Below are 15,598 nucleotides of genomic sequence, written 5' to 3' on the forward strand. Positions count from 1 at the left end.
GAAGAAGGCGGCATTGAAATACTTAAGTTGTTAGCCTCGTGTATCTAACAAACATGGCACCCAGTAGGTCACTAGTAAATCCCGATCTTTAATCTATTACCTAATGATGCCGCTGGCCGGCATCCGTCGCTATACGTCATTCTTTACAACAGCCACTGTACCTTCTTCCTTCCTCTTCTCCCATTTTCTACTCTTTAACGATGGCGGAAGAGATTGAAATAAACGTCAAAGGTCTCCCATCTACTTCTTTCCCTTTGCGTGCATCATCCTGATTCGCGCCGTGTGTTAGGACCGGGCGAAATCAAGCTTCAGATAACGATCGCGACAGATAAAACGGTCCTCGAGCTGAAGCAGGCAGTCGCTGAGAAATCGGATGTAGAGGCGGAGCGGCAGAGACTCATTTATTCTGGTGTGTTCCTTGATTTTTCTCTCATTTTCGTGGAACAGATTGCTGACAGAATGATTAGGACGTGTCTTGAAGGTGGCATCAGGCTTTTCTCACAGTATACCCATGCTGACTGTCTTCAGGACGAAGATGTTCTTTCGACATACAAAATCAGCTCAGGGCATACGATTCACATGGTGAAAGGAGCGGCGCGGGGGAATACGTCTTCGTCAGCGGCGGCACCGCAGCCCCTTCCCACCATGCAAACGGGACAAAACCCTCACGACCCGCTTACGCTGCTCAACAGTCACCTTGGATATGGTGCTATGGCAGGCATCAACCCCTTCGCTGATATGGGACTAAACCAGAACGATCCCAATATGGTGTGTAGCGCCCGCTATTGCATTTGTTTCGCTGGCAGTAACAGCTACACAGCTCCAAACGATGATGAACTCACCCGAATTCCTGCAACAGATGGCCGGGATGATGGCAAATCCCGCCGTTCTTGATCAAATCATTGCCTCTAATCCACAGTTGCAAGCTATGGCTCCCCAGGCCAGAGAGATGTTTCAGAGCGAAGGATTCCGGCAGATGATGTGAGTGTTCAGTGATCCTTCTCTTTCCATTGTCCTGATGGTGAATATTCATGTCTAGTTCTGACCCACAACGGCTTCAACAAATGATGCAGATGGCGTCAATGCTTCAGGGCGGTGGATCTGGCGGACTGGGCGGATTTGGAATGGGTGGAAGTAGTTTCCCTGCTCCTGGTGTACCAGGTGGTGGCACACCAGCTGCTGGGGCGGCGACGGCAGGGGCTGGGACAGGTGCTGCAGCAGCCGGAACAGGAGCGACGCCGCTACCGACAAATTTGTTCAATCCTTACGGCGTACCCCCCGCACCGGCTCAGAATGCACGTCCTCCGTTTGCGCTTGATCCTGCGTTGGCACGGCAGCTTTTGTTGGGAGGCGGACTACCTGCTGGACTTGGTGGTGGACTAGGTGCATTTGGTGCTGCACCCACAGCACCGACAGACACGAGGTCGCCCGAAGAACGGTTCCAGCTTCAACTGCAGGTTTGTGCTCCTTTACTCACTCGCCTTTGTTCGCTTCTAATGCATACAACAGCAACTGCAAGATATGGGTTTTACAAATGCATCACAGAATGTTCGAGCCTTGTTGGCGACAGGCGGTAACGTGCACTCAGCAATTGAATATATTCTTGGTGGTGGTGGGCTATAAATGTAGAATGCCGGTGTCGCTAGTCACCATTGTGTACCCTTTTTCAGTACTGATCGTTGCATGTATTCACCTTTTTTTTCAATGTACTATCGGGCTAATATATAGTCAAATTGCCCTTGTAGAATGCGAGACTACTAGCGTGCACTTTGCCAATATTTCTAAGGTCTTTTAAATTATGCAGCATAATATTTTCTCAACAAGGGATCTTCCAGCAATCTTACCATAACTTCCTCCTCTAAATGTAGCTGCAAATCAACTCCCGCATCGTACCAGCGACAGTGTTCCCCATGTCTATTCTGTACTTCCATGACCTGCAGTAATCCATCCAATTTAGGCATCACCGCCTCGACATATCGTGGACTTCCGCCCCCAAAATCGGCCTCGTAGACTCCAGTATGCACCCACGACGTGACTAAAACATGCCGGTGCCCCAGGAATGCCTGCCACAACCTCTTTGGCGCCACTTCAAACTTCTTTTCATGCAAATGAGCCTTCAACGCATTGATAGTAAACTGCGACAACGTGTCGTGAATGCCTTGCGATGTAGGCGTACGCACATCCGCAAGCATGATAGGCGACCCGATAAACCTGTCCGGTAGTTTTAACCGTGGCCGTAAACCAAATGTGAGTTCCATGTGGACTTCATCTCCCTCCACAAGGCCACGAGCACGATTGATACACCCCCACACATGTGCCAAGATGGCCTCCATCCGCGTTCCACCTTCCATTTGTTTCACTTCATCTTGGGTGAAATGAATGACATAGTGGGAGACGGGTGCTGAGACGTTCCATTGGTCCCAGGGCATTCGAGTTCCTCCAACATCAGGAGGGGGGGAAAATTCAGGCGGTATGACAGCTGCTTGGGATGCAAATGGACAATCAGACCCAGAGATCCACCAGTCATAACGGCTGCAAGGTAGCTTGCGCGCCTCCGCGACCAGAGCGTCATCAACCTCTGATCCTGGGGCATGATCATCAAGGAGCTGGGGGTCAAAAACTGGATTGGGAACAACACGTTCAATGCACGCCCAGTCTCTCGCGAAATAGGCTAATGTCTGTGCATCGGAGAGAGGATGCGCTAGACGAATGCCGATGGCAATTCCTCCGCATGCGAACGTTGTTACTTGTACCGACATGACTGGTCCCTCGGGATCAACGGGGGCTAACGGCGTAGATGGGAGGAAGTGAGCTGCAGGTAAATCAGAGGCATCCCATTCTTTGGGTCGTGGCAAAGGGATAAGGTCTGCGAGTCGTACATTGGTTTGCACGTCAACGAAAAGAACTCCCGGATCCGTGGCGCAACCAAAAGTTAGAGCCAGTCGGTCAATCGTAGTGTGGGAGGGTGGGAGATGGTAAAGACGGCCGCACCACTGCGGATAAAAGTCGAGGGTTTTCCTGAGTGCGGATCTAAGGCCTTCAGGGTTGGGGAGTGAAGGGGAGGCATCGTAGAACCATACGGCTCCGCAGGGACTGAAATTGCCTACTGTCGAATCGATGATGGACAGAGCAACCGTGCGTTCTCCGCCCGAAACACCGCAAGGGAACTCCCGGCTGGCAGAATAGTATAAAACGTCCATAAGTACGGTGTTGCTGGCGATGGCGACACTTGGGTTACTACTGTGATCAATGAATATTAGCGGATCGTAACCATCTGATATATACACTGACTTGAGTCAGTCCTGAACCGAGGCCCTCGGGTCCGTCTTACATCAGGAACGTTCGGGAGGAAGATAATGCTTCGGACTGTGCCGCAAAGAGGAGACGATGTCAACCTGAAAAATTTCGATGAGCTTAAGCTCTTAAATCAAAAAGAAGGATACAAACGAAACTAAACTATAAATACTATTTTCCACGACTGGTTGAAAATTTTGGTAACTGTATGAAGATTACGACTTTGAAATAAGCAGTCATAGTCTAGTACAAGCTACATTTCGAACTTTGATTTCTCGAATGTCGCATTCGCAAAATTTGGTGGTCAAAGCCGTGGTTAGAAGATCTGTATGAACAAAACGACGATATGACCTCGGCGTTGTTGTCAGCTGCATGATAGAATAAGTTATGCCTCCATCTTGATGGTATTGACTCATTTTCCCCCGGATTTACGCTGGGAAGATAAGCATTCAGTTGGGAAGCGCTCGGACAGTAACGACAAGTTTTTGGTGGTTCTGCGATATCAATGGGGTCTCTGCCTCTTCGGAGCTACATTCGATTTAAGGAGTTTGGCAGACCCACCTCGTATCGTATCAACAGAGAGCTATAAAGAGACTATATTCGCCAGTGCAGCTTCTACTCCTGGCAAGGCTGGTCAGATGTACAACAGAACTTGAAATGAAAGAGGGGAGGCCGTGTGCTTTGATGGAGGCTACCTGGTACACATTTTAAGGAATATAGTCGGGTCTTAGGCGCAACACACTACCGGAGACTGCCGGTTGAAGTTGTAATTTGGAACTGATTGCCAATACTTGGCACCTCCTTGGCATGATTGTAACCGTCACAAAGACGCACAAAAGTCCATCACCATCTGTCCGACATGGGGGGCGAATATTTTTCTATCATGTGCGTATGTGGCTGTCGGGCCTTACCACTTGCCTCAAGAGCTTTATCAGTGTACTGCATGCATATCACAGGGACATTGTCAACGGGTAATCCGAGTCTACTTGCATGCGATTGTTCTTCGAACGTATATTTCGGAGATTTTGCGCCGTCAGGCTGTTTTTTTTTTCGGCACCATTTCTGGAATTCGCTCCTTCTGGCCTTTACAGCCTTGTGGCCGGCTTTCTAGGACTCTAGACGACATATCGCCTGCTTAACGACCTCGTAAAGCGCTGTATCACTTATGTGTAATCGTCTTGCTGCGACCTTGGTTTCCTGCGCTTCCGCCTGCATGGTGTCTGCTCTCGGTGTAGTACATACACATGTGCAGGACCCTTTGGATGTTCAAAAGAAGCCTCGAACAACATGGTGCTCGCGTCGCGTGTAAAACTGCTTTCGGTCTTATCTTGGCATCCTCGTCGACCTGCGTGTATAAAGGTCGGAAAAAAAGAGGAAAAGGTTCATCGCCGGTCTACTAAGCAGTCACCTGTAGCTATGTTCCCCCCCTCTGTTCGTTCCTTCTTGTGCTCCTTCTGTCTCTCCGTGGTTGCTGTATCTGCCGCTCCGGGACTTTCTCTTTCACTTTCTGGTATCAGTTTCTATTAGCCTTTTCCGCGACAGATTATTGTGACGGTCATCGTAGGTGCCGACTCGGTGGTTGATGTCCAGAACCTTAATGTAGCCGCAACGCTAACTAACACTGGTGACACGACAATAAAGGTCCTAAACGACCCTTCCAGCATCTTGTCGACGTTCGCGACCCATACCTTCGCCATCAGCAGCGATAATGGATCCCCCACTTTCACTGGTGTCAAGGTCAAATATGACCCCGACTACGTCGTGAAGAAGAACGTGTCCTCATCCTTCACGGTCCTTGCACCTGGTGAATCTGTCACCGTGAATCATGCTTGTGTGTTTTTGCGATCCCAAGGATAATCTGTACTGATATCACCTTAGTGGGTTCTGCTTACAACTTCACCGCCTCTGGCGAAGCTTCATACAGCATCGAGCCTTCCAGTCTCTTCTATTATGTTGACCCCGATAACAATGTGCTTGCCAGCATCAACGCTGACACGCAACAGCACACTGCTAAGATCAGCGGCACGCTTGCGGTTCCTCGCCGCTCCAACCTCAGCAAGAGAATCAGCTACAATGGCTGCTCTTCCTCCAGGCAGACCACCCTCATTTCGGCTGCTGCTGCTGCCCAGACCTACGCCCAAGGATCCTACACGTAAGCTTCACAGTTTTCAATCTTTTTTTGCACCAATGCCATGTCGATAGCTACCTGTCTTCGAACACGGCCAGTACCACACGTTATGTCACCTGGTTCGGGACTTATACCAGCGCTCGCCACGCCACCGTCCTTTCGCACTACTCCAACATGCTCGCTCACCCTTACGCTGACTATGAATACGACTGTACTTGTACAGAGTCTGATGTCTACGCCTACGTTTACCCCTCTGAGTATGTTCATCTAAAAGCCGGGTGAATTGTACTGATAATCTTCAGGTTCGGGACTATCTATCTCTGCCCAGTCTTTTGGGAGACCACCACTACTGGCACCGACTCCAGGGTAATGTTCTTTTACCTTGTTTTCTGTCCTGCGACAGCTAAGCTAACGCCCTTCCAGGGTGGAACTTTGATTCATGAGTCCTCCCACTTCACGATCATCGGTAGTACTGAAGACTACGTGTATGGTCAGACTGCAGCCAAGTCCCTCGCGTCGAGCAACCCCAGTGAAGCTATCGAGAACGCTGACAACCACGAATACTTTGCAGAGAACAACCCTTCGCAGTCTTAAATGTTTCTATAAATATTAATTTACTAGTCGGAATGAAACTTTCTTTTCAGGCTTGTCTCACGCGTTCTTCAAGTGGAAACAACGCAAAAACTACGGATGTTTATTGGGGCATCTTTCGGAAGCCGTCTAATTCGCAATAGTGTACATTGTGGCGTCGTAAGAATCGGACCGAGTACTTATTCAATGTACTTTTCTCTGCCGAACATTTAAAAACATATCAGACTTATTCAAAGTGACCATATGTAAAGCGGATCAAGTCTCAGCCACTGGCACTATCATGTCCACTTCTTGACACCGCTGACACCCATGTCCATTCAGATATCTAACGAGCCTTCTAATACCAGTAAATTTGAATTAAAGTCTTAAAGCTAAAGAGCGCTGCGCATGCTTATATGAAGTGAAATATTGTCTTGCTCTCTACGCTGAGCGCTACATCTCCCACATTGACATTATTATCTACGCTTCAAGTAATTCCACTTTTTTGTTTGTAATTCACTGTTCAGCACCATGATTATCTGACGGCGCCCGTCGTCCCCGGCCTCATCCAGGACTTGTTAGAATCCGGGCTACAATACTTCCTCGCTCTTGTCTTGTACCAGCAAGTGAGGACATCGATAGTCATTTGGCTAGAATAGATGCTGAGTATATAGATGTTGCTATGCAGTGTTTAAGGATCAAGACATCTGCAATTGTGTCTACTGTAACACATGAAATTATCTGTCTTGACTTCCTCGAAAACCCTCTTGGGGCTTAAATTGAAGCTTGGAAGCCTTGATTGGTTAATGTTACTGGGGAATACTTTACGTATCATCGAACATACCTTCGTTGAATATGCTTAGCTCAATGACACGAGGTTTTGCGCATATCAGTCGTGGGATGTCACTGCAAGGAAATCTATGTTATCTACTAGATAGTATCCTCAATATTCCAACATAAAACAACAAAACCTTCTGTATACAGCCTGAGGCTTCACAATCCTTTTGCAAGGGCATATTAACTCATTTATTTGTTATTTTCCAAAATAAACTGGGGAAATAAATGAGAATACTTAATTGTCTGTCGGGGACGATTTGATAAACTGTTCGGAACTCAAGCTTCAAGGCCGGCCAGTCGACCTGTGGATAGAGAACAGTCTGAGCATCATACAAACGTAACTACACGTTACGATGACTCGAAGACAAGCAAATGACACGGATGATTGACGCTCGGCCCGGTGTCCGGTCCGACACATCAAACCACTTTTTCGACATTTGAAGACAGAATTCCTTCCTACCCTGCAACCATGATGACCCCAAAGCGCAATACTGACTGGCATTTACGAAAAGTAGAGTTGTTCGTTCTGGATCTAGGTCCTGCTGCTCGTTCCAATGCGTCGACTCCGCTGTAGCCGGGAGAGGTTTGAGCTTCTTTGACGCGTGCCATCCGTATAAACACCTCAAAATTGACGCTGACAGCTTTCCCATGTCTACCACAAACTCTGCAGTATGCAGTTTTTTTCTCCAAGGAAATTGCAAGCTCGGAGACCGCTGTAGGAAACAACATTCAGGTGGAACTTCTGTAAGCCTCAGCATGATAATTTCACTTCAACTTTCACTTACGTAGGTAGCAGGAACTACAGAATAGTGCCTATAATAATACTGAAAACAAAAGGGCGAAACGACGAGGTCGTGCGTCCAAGAAACCTGTTCTTTCGAGTGCTACTGGCTCTAATCAGCGCATTCTTCCCATTGTCGATGCGCAACCAAGTCCCAGCTCAACGAAATTGTCACAATATCGCGACGTGAATGGCAGGACACCCTATCCTCTGTGGCAGCGCGGAGACCCGGACTGTGTACAAGGAATACGATGCAGATTTACCCATGATCTCGAGGTGGTCTTCCTGCTTCAAGCGCGAGTTTCGATATTGATCTTAAAACCCTATCAGGCCCCCAACACTTCAGTTGACCTCGTCCACCAACGGGAGGTCCATACTCCTGGGGTATGCTCCATAGTTGTTTCGATCACGCAATTGCTCATTTATTGGGATAGGTCCAGAAAGTTATCGAACTTCAAAGACGTGTTGAGATTGAAAGACTTCGATTGCTTGAGACTGAAAGGACGCATCAGAATGAGCTTGAAATAGAACAGGCAAGTTTGGCTCTCGAAGCTGAAGAACGAAGGAAGGAAGAGGAGCGACAGCGCCATGAGGATGCCAGGTGCAAGGTAGACGAGGAGCGTCAGCGAAAGATAGAACAAAGACGACGCAAAGAAGAGCAGAAACGTCAGCGGGAGGAGGAAGCAAGACGACGCAGAGAGGAGGTGTGGAGAAGGCGAGAGGCAGAGCAACGTAAACTGAAAGAAGAACAGCGCAAAATGGAGGAAGAGCATCGCAGAAGAGAGGAGGAAGCAAAACAACGGCAGGAAGAGGCCCGGCAAAGGAGAGAAGAAGAACGACGTCGATGTGAAGAACAACGACGTTGTCAAGAGGAGGAACAGCGGCGTGTCGACCAGCAGCGTCGTGTTACTGATGCTCAGGTCACTATGCAGCGCGTCGTCCTCGCCGGTTCCATCGTCACGTTCAGCTCGGGACTCGCAATCGAGAACACCATTACCGGCTTTGAATCCTGCAGAGTCCGCGTCAAAAATATCCCTCCCGACGCCTGCCGGCAAGAAATTATAGCCTTGTTTACCCAACAGGGTCTTGATATGTCCGAGTTTCATGTCATATCTGTCAAAGACACCCCCGGGAAGCATGGGAAGAAGGAAGCAGATATCATCACGAACGCTGATGTTGCACAATCATTAGCTGTTGGTCTCGAAGGTCTCGAATTCAGAGATGAGAGGTTGGAGTTCGAAGTCGGGATGTTCAATGCACCCGGTGCCATGGGTGCTCTGACCTCAAGGGATGAAAACACATTGACGATCTCGTGCCGCGCACCTTCTGTTCGATATGTCGTCGAATATCCTGACATTGCTTTCTGTCACACCAAAGTGAGGGAGCTCGACGGTCGTATATGTGCCGGGCGGCGGGTGAAGGTGGAAATGAACCAAGCCCCCCCAGGGCGTGTTTTACCCAGCTTCCGACCAAACAGTATCAAGATAAACAACCTGCCTGATGTTGTTCCTCCCTCTGTTGTGGCTGACTTTGCCCAGTCTCACTCAATTCGCGCTCTTAAACCTCATAGCTTCGACGTCGATTCAGCGATTCGTTCTTTACAGCTGCACATCAATCAGCTAGAGGGCATTGAAGCACAATCTTTCGATGTTACCTCCCGCGGTGAGAATGAAATTGGGGTACTTTCAATTCGCGTTCGCTTCAACTCATGGGATGATGCTAAGAAGGTTCACGATACTCTCCTCAACCGTCGTTTCAGTTTTATCTGCAACTCCATATTTTGGCTCCGAATCCCCCCTCAAGCACTTTACATCATTACTATACCATCCGGACAATATCGTGCCCAAGAAACCCTTTGGAGCGAGCTCCAGGGGAACACCAAAGATTGTAAAGCCTGTAACATCATTATACGCGAGCTCAACGGCGGGAATTATCGCATCCAAGTATCAGGGATGATCAAGGCTGCCGTTGGTGCACTTAAAGTCCGTGTTGAAAGCCTAGCTGCCGGGGAAAAGATCGACCGTTGGCACGACCATTTAGCTTACCCTCAGGCCGAGCTGATGCAGAAAATCACTGAGGTGGGCGCTTTCTTACGCTCAGATTCTCAGAAGCGGACGCTCAAGCTGTACGGACTGCCGGAGGCGGTAGAAAAAGCCAAGGCCGTTGTGATGGAAGAGTTGGAGCGTCTTGCGTCTCTGGAATTTACTGTAACGTTGCGACGTTCCTCGGTTGGATATTTTGTACGCACTGGTCTTGCAGCGATGAAAGAAATTTTCGGTGAGGACAACGTAGCGCTGGATATTCGTTCTGCCGTCATCATGGTTAGAGGAGGTGAGGAGGTTCGACTTCATCTTAACAATCACATCACCGAATCCCTCAAGTCCGTCAATGTGAATGTCGCGGCCGGATCCCATACCTGTCCTATATGTTACGATGACGTCTTGACGCCGTTTCAATTGGTATGCGAACATGTGTATTGCACAGGCTGTATCCGCCACTTCCTCACTTCTGCCTCCGAAGCCGGGACTTTCCCACTCGTATGCATGGGGAACGAATCGACGTGCGGGACACCCATCTCCATCCCCGTCATTCAAAAGTTCCTTCCACCAACTGCTTTCGACCATCTCCTAGAAGCTGTTTTCACGACGCATGTTGACAAACGTCCGCAGGAATTCAGGTACTGCAAGACACCAGATTGCACGCAGATATACCGCAGGTCGGAAGCGGTGTCCATTTTACGATGCCCATCTTGTTTCTCCGAGACGTGTTCTTCGTGTGGCGAGGATTCGCATGAAAGATTGAGCTGTGAAGATGCTCGCATTCATAATAATCCAGCGGAGCAGGAACGAATGAGCGAGGCATGGCTTTTGCAACAACGTGGCATCAAGAAATGCCCGACATGCTCACGCCTACTGGAGAAGACGGAAGGGTGTAATCATATGTCGTGCCCGTTCGTGTTTAATCCTTCCTTTTGCTTGCTGGAACTGACTGGCTTCTCTAGATGCGGAGCTCATATTTGCTGGCGTTGCATGGGAGTTTTCGATGCCGACAAAATCTATGACCACATGAGTACCGCGCATGGAGGTATATTTGGTGATGAGCCTGCTCCGGCCCCTGCTCGACCTCAGACCGCTTTACTACACCAAAACCCAGACGCTTTTCGAGGAATCGATTACCTTGAACAGGTTCGGCTTCTTAACGAGGTAGAAGCTCGCTGGGTTGCGCAAGAGCAATATGATCATGAACGAAGGGAGCAGGATAGAAATGCCGCTCATCACGCAGAAGCTATGGAACGGTGGAGGCGGGAACAGGCTGACCGGGAACGAGAGCTGAGGTTGGAGCGAGAGGCACGGTGGAGGAGGCAACAAGCTGAACAACAAAGAAGAGAACAGGAAGAGGCTGATCGCTTGTATCGAGAGCAGGTCAATCGATGGCGCACAGATGAGAACGACAGGTCTCGACAAGGTACACCAGGGCGACAAACCCATTGGCAGCAGCAGCCTCCTCAGCCAATACGCCAAGACCAAGGATCGTGGTGCGTGGTGATGTAAAGGGGAGTTCAGCTTTCTTGTGTAGGATGTAAATCGGAGGCTACGGTGATGTAGTGATGTTCTCGTCCTTGCTACGAATACGACTTTGTAACTGATTCAAATATATCTAATATTGCGTGCGATCGGTTGGTGGGAGACGCCACACAAGGAAGTGAATAGGAGCGTCGGAACCGGAATCGTAATCAGCACCACCTTCCATCACTCAAGTCGACCTCACGAATTTTTACTCGCCTCACGAATCAATCCGAGGCATTGACAGTATTGAAACCTCGATAGACGACAGAACACATGAACCCTTCGTTGCACCGTCCCGGTCACGTCTCAATGTCCCGTAGAGTCCGAGTCGCCCCTTGTGCATATATTATCTCACTCATCCTCATCGTATTGATGCTCAGTTACTCACTACCACGCCTTTCATCGAGGTCCCGGACATGGGTAGTGCTGTATGTGGTGATCACACAAGCCGCATTGGGGTGGCGCATATTCTGGAGCAGCAGAAAAGAGATTGGGCTCTCCAGGGTGAAGAGGAATCCTATCATCGCCAACGTCCAAGGACGACGAGATGCCTACTCTTCCTCCAATCCAGTGGATACGTGAAGTGTATGAAACTGTATTTTTATGAATTGGCTTTTCGATGTTCGACGAACCGTTTCCTGTGCCTCAGTTGTCGCTCGCCTTTTCACTTCTATGTTGAGGTAATGGTCGATGCATATTACTGGACTAATGCATTCAAGAAGAGGGCAATTGGGTACGGTAGGCTGCACGTTCGTGGTTGGCCTCCCGGTATGAGACATGCCAGAACACTTGTCAGTTCGCCAAGGAAGAACACATTCAAGTAACACGGATACGCTTCTCTGAGATTCGATTTTTCCCCCTCTAAAATGAGTATCCTTCAAACAACATAGCACTATGAAAAATTCCTATCCAAACCAAGACCCAATCAGAATTAACTGGAAGCAGGAGTAACAAACCGCACTTGAAAGAACTATCGACAGTATATAGCTTGGTCCACAATATTTTGTACGGTGGGTCTGGATGACTGGGTGAAATAAGTACTTGAATAGATACGTCTGCCGAATCCGACTGGATTGCTTGCCTACGTCAAGTTCTTCCACGCAACAGTGTCGACTGCAGATTAGGTGAAACTCGAAGCTTTTATACTGCGAATTGACGGAACCTATAGCATATGCCTGCTAAAAAAAAACACACAGCAGCATCCACGAGTTGCATTAAGGTAAGATGAGAGCAGGGAAATGCACCACGAAGTAGTTTAGGTACGCAATAATAGTGATGATTCCAGCAACCCATGCAAGGGATTATCGCAACAAGAAAATCGCCAGGATAACAGAAAATGGTGATATGTCTGCAATCCCGCAATCATTCATCACTTCACAGAAGACTATGTCAGTGAACTTACAAGTAGAACGACATAATCTCTTCCATGAGAAGTTTGCGTCGAAAATCACACGCTCCATTGAGGTGCGTCCGAAGTGCTTGCTTTGTTGGGCATTTGCCTATGCGACTTTCCCAGTATACTTGTTTTTCATGTTCAATGCTAGAGTCGCCCACAACGGAGGATTTTAATCGACTTTTTCTTCTCTGGCCAGATTTTCTGACGTTCCTCTAGAGCATCGAGTCCTAATCTCAGTTACCTGATGATCTCTCTCGAGATAGTCAATTTGCGGCGACCCCCTGTTTCTTTATTCGCAACGCTGAACTACAACTGAGTGCTATATGAAGAATGAACAAGATATGCCTCATCGGCAAACATGAATACGACCTACGTCACAGTGACAATCTCACCTTTCCCATCCTTTAGAATGATCAACTCGCACTCAATCTTCTCCCCAGTATCAAGACACACGATATCTGTCGGGTCAATGGGATTTGTTTGTATCTGCCGGCGTTCAAAAAACGACCTCCCAAGTACAACGTCGAAGTGTGGTTCTTCTGAGAGGTACACAGTTATGAGGGTCACGGTTTTCGTGGGTTGGTTGCCATCAGAAGAGCTTTTCTTCTTGACACCATTCAATTTAGACGAAGTAGGCACGGGTGGAGGGGGTGGAGCGTTCGGGTGACTAGACGCTGTGGAAGATGGCGTAAGTGTTATAGGCCAAGTGCCAATATTCACTAGCCCGCCGTAACCATAATGCCCAGGTGCCGCATCGTCGGGTATAAAACCATGTGCTTTGGCAAAATCCCGAGAAATGTACACATGTCGGTATCCAGACTTGAGTAGCATGCGCACTGAACGTGGTTATTAGTACAAATGACATCCAAAATCCCAATCACTGGATGTACCATTTTGCACAGGACCGATGCTTCCCATGACGGTTCGAACTCCATTGGCACTGTGGAACTTCTCGAATTCCCGTTTAAATTTGGGCACACCGCTGTCTTCATCGCTCAGCGTAGAGTTGTTCGTGCGCCTGCTGCCCTTGGTCTTGCGAGACTTTGTGCTGTGTGGACGTGGCGATGGGCTCTTTCGAGAAGAAATATGAGAAGGGTGGAAAAGGTAATATGCTGCATTCCGGTACTCCGGCGGAGCAGGAATGGATTGTGAGGGATTGTGGAGGTAAAGTGTCGGCGTTGGTGTCGTTTTATTGTTGATACTTATTGATGGCACTGCCGTCGACGTCGAAGCTTCTTGATCGTCAGAGCTCTGTTGCTGGCGCCAGACGAAAATGGTATAATCTGAATCTACGCCGTCCAGAATGAGCATGCGCCGTAGGTCCTCGACGTTGTCGTACTAACCATCGTCGAGGTTCCAGACGGAATCATTGAACTCGTATTTGAGCCAGCCAGGTCCGACACGGCTGCCATGATAGGCAGTATGAGCCTTTCGGCTGAGCTTGTCATACAAAGCTTCCAGTGATTCCTGGGTTACTGCGAGATTATGTTAGAGCATGTTGAAGAAAATGACCGCTTTTACTTGCTGGAGTGAACGATGGCAAAGGATTCTGAAGGAGTATGAACGTTGATGATAGATGGTGGCATCGCCATACCGCAGCCAGATGGTGGTCCGAGTAGAACTTGTCTCGATCGGTCATTCATCCATTGCGGCGACCACGAATATTTCTGACTATTTACTTATTATGACTGTATACCGAGTATTCGAAAGACTGCTGGTACAGTAACAGCAGAACAACTACCCAGTAGGCACCCTTGAATATCCAAGCATGCAGATGAAATATAAATCAATGTTGAATTGTAGCGGAATTCATGAGATGTGATATTGGGTCTACAACTACGGATAGCAAGCGACTAAGGACCTTGCATCCACTGACCGTCGATACATTAGACTACGACTTGAATTATGACGATCTTTGCCTTGAAGCACGGGTCAACTGTGTGATACGGTGAGATATAACCAAAGTTCAAAGAAACGTTGAACCCACTCTTCTTCGTTTCTTCCGCCTAGACAAAATATATCAGAATAAAGATAACACAATCAGATGATAAAACCTCACTTGTGTTTCTTCATCTTCTTTCGCCTCTTCCTCTTCACGCTGTCCATAACAATGTCTCTCCAGACTTTCCTTATCTCCCGTTGCGAACCGATTCGATCCGGTTGTGCATTTACATCCAAGCCCAGACGCCTAAGCGTGTTCTCCCATGCAACTGCACTGCCTGCCAGGGACAACGTCAATGCACGAGTCAGTTGACGTGCAGCATCAGCGTCCGCATCAGCCACGGTTTCCATGAACTCGGCCCCTGGTGATCGTGCTTCAGACCCATTCACAGCAGCCGCTCCTTCTGTTGGGTAAAGCGGCCCCATCATAGGGGCAGTCTGCAAAATCGAAGCAGGGTCCGAGAGCAAAAGAAGAGGTCGATGAAGAGAGAAAAACTGATGGAGCTTGAAGTCTCGCGTCTCTATCACCGGATGCGGATGACTGGATTCGTAAAGAGAAAATGGTCGAGTCGGTTCATCGCACGGCCCTGTGGGAGATGTTGGTGAGCTTCCGTCACCAGAGGACGACGACGCGGTCCGGTTGGTGGAAGGATCTTCCGTATCCGCTGCCTTCACAATCTGAGCACTTCTACCTGATGCATCTTCTCCCTGTGCAGCCTGAACTGCTTCACTGGCCGCCTCACCAGCTGACGATCCGGATTCGACAATACCTCGAGTCCCTCTGTTGCTCTTCTTTGCAACGCCACCTGCTACGACAGTTTTTGTCGGCCTCGCAGAGTTGAAATATCGCCCACCGCCCGGCTTGGATGAGAAGAATGAGGAGTAGGCTCGCCTCGCAGCCGGTAGAGGCTGGAGAAAGCGAGCTAGTGAAGACATACGTCTGCCTAGCAGCACTACGATATCGCCCAAGAACAAAAAGGGGAAGTTTGGAAACCAGGTCTTCCCTTCAGAGGACAATGGCAAATAATACAACCACGTGATATTAGTGGCTGTGCCATCTCTCGGAGTTCACACGGTGTCAAGGA

At 48.7% G+C, this 15,598-nt stretch overlaps 9 protein-coding genes across 9 annotated transcripts; 5 read left to right on the forward strand and 4 right to left on the reverse strand.

Annotated features, from left to right (window-relative positions):
* Positions 1-200: 200 nt before the first annotated feature.
* Positions 201-1,623, forward strand: BT62DRAFT_979825 (uncharacterized protein; the record flags this gene model as incomplete). The annotated part of the gene is made up of 6 exons (XM_043189470.1): positions 201-231; positions 290-411; positions 529-768; positions 821-981; positions 1,040-1,457; positions 1,510-1,623. 6 exons carry the CDS (start codon positions 201-203, stop codon positions 1,621-1,623), a joined length of 1,086 nt encoding a protein of 361 aa, XP_043041521.1.
* Positions 1,624-1,786: 163 nt separating this feature from the next.
* BT62DRAFT_946892 (uncharacterized protein) lies at positions 1,787-3,424 on the reverse strand. Its single transcript, XM_043187999.1, has 2 exons — positions 3,292-3,424; positions 1,787-3,240 (listed from the first exon to the last, which is right to left on the reverse strand). The coding sequence occupies exon 2, from the start codon at positions 3,198-3,200 to the stop codon at positions 1,797-1,799; it is 1,404 nt and encodes a 467-aa protein (XP_043041522.1). The 5' UTR covers positions 3,201-3,240; positions 3,292-3,424; the 3' UTR covers positions 1,787-1,796.
* Positions 3,425-4,100: 676 nt separating this feature from the next.
* BT62DRAFT_749331 (uncharacterized protein) lies at positions 4,101-4,493 on the forward strand. The gene has a single exon (XM_043182140.1). The coding sequence runs from the start codon at positions 4,154-4,156 to the stop codon at positions 4,403-4,405; it is 252 nt and encodes an 83-aa protein (XP_043041523.1). The 5' UTR covers positions 4,101-4,153; the 3' UTR covers positions 4,406-4,493.
* Positions 4,494-4,710: 217 nt separating this feature from the next.
* On the forward strand, positions 4,711-6,016 carry BT62DRAFT_891184 (peptidyl-Lys metalloendopeptidase; the record flags this gene model as incomplete). The annotated part of the gene is made up of 6 exons (XM_043183058.1): positions 4,711-4,804; positions 4,859-5,125; positions 5,173-5,446; positions 5,497-5,679; positions 5,725-5,788; positions 5,846-6,016. 6 exons carry the CDS (start codon positions 4,711-4,713, stop codon positions 6,014-6,016), a joined length of 1,053 nt encoding a protein of 350 aa, XP_043041524.1.
* Positions 6,017-7,296: 1,280 nt separating this feature from the next.
* BT62DRAFT_965815 (uncharacterized protein) lies at positions 7,297-11,282 on the forward strand. The gene is made up of 5 exons (XM_043188791.1): positions 7,297-7,573; positions 7,626-7,886; positions 7,941-7,994; positions 8,045-10,560; positions 10,612-11,282. Exons 1-5 carry the CDS (start codon positions 7,478-7,480, stop codon positions 11,159-11,161), a joined length of 3,477 nt encoding a protein of 1,158 aa, XP_043041525.1. The 5' UTR covers positions 7,297-7,477; the 3' UTR covers positions 11,162-11,282.
* Positions 11,283-11,309: 27 nt separating this feature from the next.
* On the forward strand, positions 11,310-11,789 carry BT62DRAFT_749351 (uncharacterized protein). The gene has a single exon (XM_043182141.1). The coding sequence runs from the start codon at positions 11,450-11,452 to the stop codon at positions 11,756-11,758; it is 309 nt and encodes a 102-aa protein (XP_043041526.1). The 5' UTR covers positions 11,310-11,449; the 3' UTR covers positions 11,759-11,789.
* Positions 11,790-12,197: 408 nt separating this feature from the next.
* On the reverse strand, positions 12,198-12,559 carry BT62DRAFT_749481 (uncharacterized protein). The gene is made up of 2 exons (XM_043182142.1): positions 12,258-12,559; positions 12,198-12,200 (listed from the first exon to the last, which is right to left on the reverse strand). Exon 1 carries the CDS (start codon positions 12,467-12,469, stop codon positions 12,317-12,319), a length of 153 nt encoding a protein of 50 aa, XP_043041527.1. The 5' UTR covers positions 12,470-12,559; the 3' UTR covers positions 12,198-12,200; positions 12,258-12,316.
* Positions 12,560-12,941: 382 nt separating this feature from the next.
* On the reverse strand, positions 12,942-14,164 carry BT62DRAFT_979829 (uncharacterized protein; the record flags this gene model as incomplete). The annotated part of the gene is made up of 4 exons (XM_043189471.1): positions 12,942-13,408; positions 13,463-13,861; positions 13,916-14,047; positions 14,098-14,164. The coding sequence occupies 4 exons, from the start codon at positions 14,162-14,164 to the stop codon at positions 12,942-12,944; spliced, it is 1,065 nt and encodes a 354-aa protein (XP_043041528.1).
* A 56-nt stretch (positions 14,165-14,220) lies between these two features.
* Positions 14,221-15,449, reverse strand: BT62DRAFT_986120 (uncharacterized protein; the record flags this gene model as incomplete). The annotated part of the gene is made up of 3 exons (XM_043189986.1): positions 14,221-14,508; positions 14,560-14,578; positions 14,632-15,449. The coding sequence occupies 3 exons, from the start codon at positions 15,447-15,449 to the stop codon at positions 14,476-14,478; spliced, it is 870 nt and encodes a 289-aa protein (XP_043041529.1). The 3' UTR covers positions 14,221-14,475.
* Between the last annotated feature and the right edge of the window lie 149 nt (positions 15,450-15,598).

Source organism: Guyanagaster necrorhizus, assembly GCF_019112545.1.
Source record: "Guyanagaster necrorhizus MCA 3950 unplaced genomic scaffold BT62scaffold_8, whole genome shotgun sequence".
NCBI lineage: Eukaryota > Fungi > Basidiomycota > Agaricomycetes > Agaricales > Physalacriaceae > Guyanagaster > Guyanagaster necrorhizus.

Bases quoted from the DNA above. Each gene is read 5' to 3' on its own strand.
- BT62DRAFT_946892 (XM_043187999.1), bottom strand. From the start codon at position 3,200: ATGGACGTTTTATACTATTCTGCCAGCCGGGAGTTCCCTTGCGGTGTT.
- BT62DRAFT_749331 (XM_043182140.1), top strand. From the start codon at position 4,154: ATGGGGGGCGAATATTTTTCTATCATGTGCGTATGTGGCTGTCGGGCC.
- BT62DRAFT_965815 (XM_043188791.1), top strand. From the start codon at position 7,478: ATGTCTACCACAAACTCTGCAGTATGCAGTTTTTTTCTCCAAGGAAAT. The intron at 7,887-7,940 runs GTGGTCTTCCTG...AAACCCTATCAG, and splicing joins GATTTACCCATGATCTCGAG to GCCCCCAACACTTCAGTTGA. The intron at 7,995-8,044 runs GTATGCTCCATA...TTATTGGGATAG, and splicing joins GGGAGGTCCATACTCCTGGG to GTCCAGAAAGTTATCGAACT.
- BT62DRAFT_749351 (XM_043182141.1), top strand. From the start codon at position 11,450: ATGAACCCTTCGTTGCACCGTCCCGGTCACGTCTCAATGTCCCGTAGA.
- BT62DRAFT_749481 (XM_043182142.1), bottom strand. From the start codon at position 12,469: ATGGGTTGCTGGAATCATCACTATTATTGCGTACCTAAACTACTTCGT.